The sequence below is a fragment of the Sinocyclocheilus grahami genome, unplaced genomic scaffold (genome assembly GCF_001515645.1).
Source record: "Sinocyclocheilus grahami isolate Dianchi unplaced genomic scaffold, SAMN03320097.WGS_v1.1 scaffold502.1, whole genome shotgun sequence".
Classification (NCBI taxonomy): Eukaryota; Metazoa; Chordata; class Actinopteri; order Cypriniformes; family Cyprinidae; genus Sinocyclocheilus; species Sinocyclocheilus grahami.
Window position 1 is genome coordinate 291,368 of NW_015505681.1, and position 1,594 is coordinate 292,961.

General features: G+C 36.3%; 1 protein-coding gene across 2 annotated transcripts in view; it reads right to left on the reverse strand.

Moving 5' to 3' along the window:
* Nucleotides 1-446: 446 nt before the first annotated feature.
* Nucleotides 447-1,594, reverse strand: part of LOC107554452 (glycine receptor subunit beta-like) — a 20,769-nt gene continuing 19,621 nt past the window's right edge. For both annotated transcript variants that reach the window (XM_016236956.1, XM_016236957.1), the window contains exon 10: nucleotides 447-993. In XM_016236956.1, coding sequence (XP_016092442.1) covers nucleotides 706-993 — 288 coding nt within the window. In that variant the 3' untranslated portion in view covers nucleotides 447-705. The remainder of the gene's footprint in view (nucleotides 994-1,594) is intronic.

Consider the following 1,594-nt stretch of genomic DNA (forward strand, 5'->3'; position numbering starts at 1 on the left):
GGTTAGGTTTATTTAAGCTCTTTATTTATTCATTTATTTTAGCTTTATTTGTTGTTAATTCAACTCAACTTTTAGTTGTTGTTTTTTTTAGCAGAAAAAGTTATCTCCATTTCTAGATTTTATTTCTAAGTTGACTTGTAAGAATAGGATGAGCTTGGGAGAGATATAAGTAAGAAAAAGACTCATAGGTCATGAGGGCAGCTGAGCCATTGGGCCGTTTATTGACGGTTGATTTACAAGCACAGGAGATGTTTATTTTTCTGCTTTATTCACTTGCTTGTAATTTCTGGAATGCTTGAAATAGGAACATCATCAAAAGACAGTTCTTATGGCAGTGGTTATCAGTACAAATGTCTCAGCATCATCTTAACAGCTGATCTGTAGGTCAAAAATAATATTATATATTTTAAATACAATATATTAATATATTAATATCCATATATTAAATTTCCACATGCATGTTCATAATAATTTCTCTCAGGTTTGTGCATAAATTAAATAAAGCGTTTTAAGCAATGTCTCCATTCTTTCTATTCGAAAATGTTGCTTTTTATTAGCAGTAGTGTTTTTCCCCATAGTTACGCTCTGTCTGCACATCAGTGGCAAAACTGCTCCGTTTGATGTCTGAGAAACAAATTATATGGACCGAAACAATACGAAGGTGGGAAAAGTTAGCTGAATGGAAGCAGTTTAAACGTTACGCAATCACAAATACACAGACCAGTAAATTACATTAAAGAAAAGGAAGGAGAAAGGGAAGATTGCACGAGCATAAAGATCTACGCGCTTGGCTGCCGAGGGGATGACAGGTTTAGGAGGTGGTGGTTTCTTGTTGTTCTTGGCTTGCGATTTATTACCAACTTCAATGGGTTTGCCGTAGCAGTCAAAGTTTGAGAGTTCAAAGTCCCGTGGCAGAGAGCCTACGATACTGAAGTCATTGGAGCGCAAATCCGACTTGGAGGTGCACACCTTTTTGCACCTTGTCTCTGTCACCTGAGAGGTATAAAAAGGGAGAGAGTGAGAAAAATATGAATAAAGAGAAAACATCTCAGCAACATCTGGTGTGATTTTTATTTAAACATTAAAGGGATAGTAACCCAGAAATGAAATCTTTCATCACTCCCTCAACCTCACGTCGTTCTAAACCTCTAGGACTTACGTTCTTCAATGAATAATGAATAGAGTTATCCTGAAGAATGTCCAGGCTGCTCTCTACTTTACAGTGAAAGTAAATGGTGACCAACATGGCTGTCTCTGGTCCCAATCCACTTTCACCATAAATCCTGAAACAGCTTGGACTTTGTTAAATATATCTAGTTTTGTGTTTCACTGAAGAAAAATAAAAGATCATACTAGTTTGAAACGGCATAAGCCCAGAACACTATTTATAAAATATAAAATAACTAATTATATAAATGTTCTGTTCAAACAAACAAATAAACAAAAAAAAACATAGTATTACAATAGAACCATGTCGTCTCGGTTACGTATGGTAACCCTCGTTCCCTGAAGGAGGGAACGGAGACGTCACGTCGGATGACCGATGAAATTGGGATCTCGCTTAGAGAGACCAATCTACTTCGAGTGTAAACTA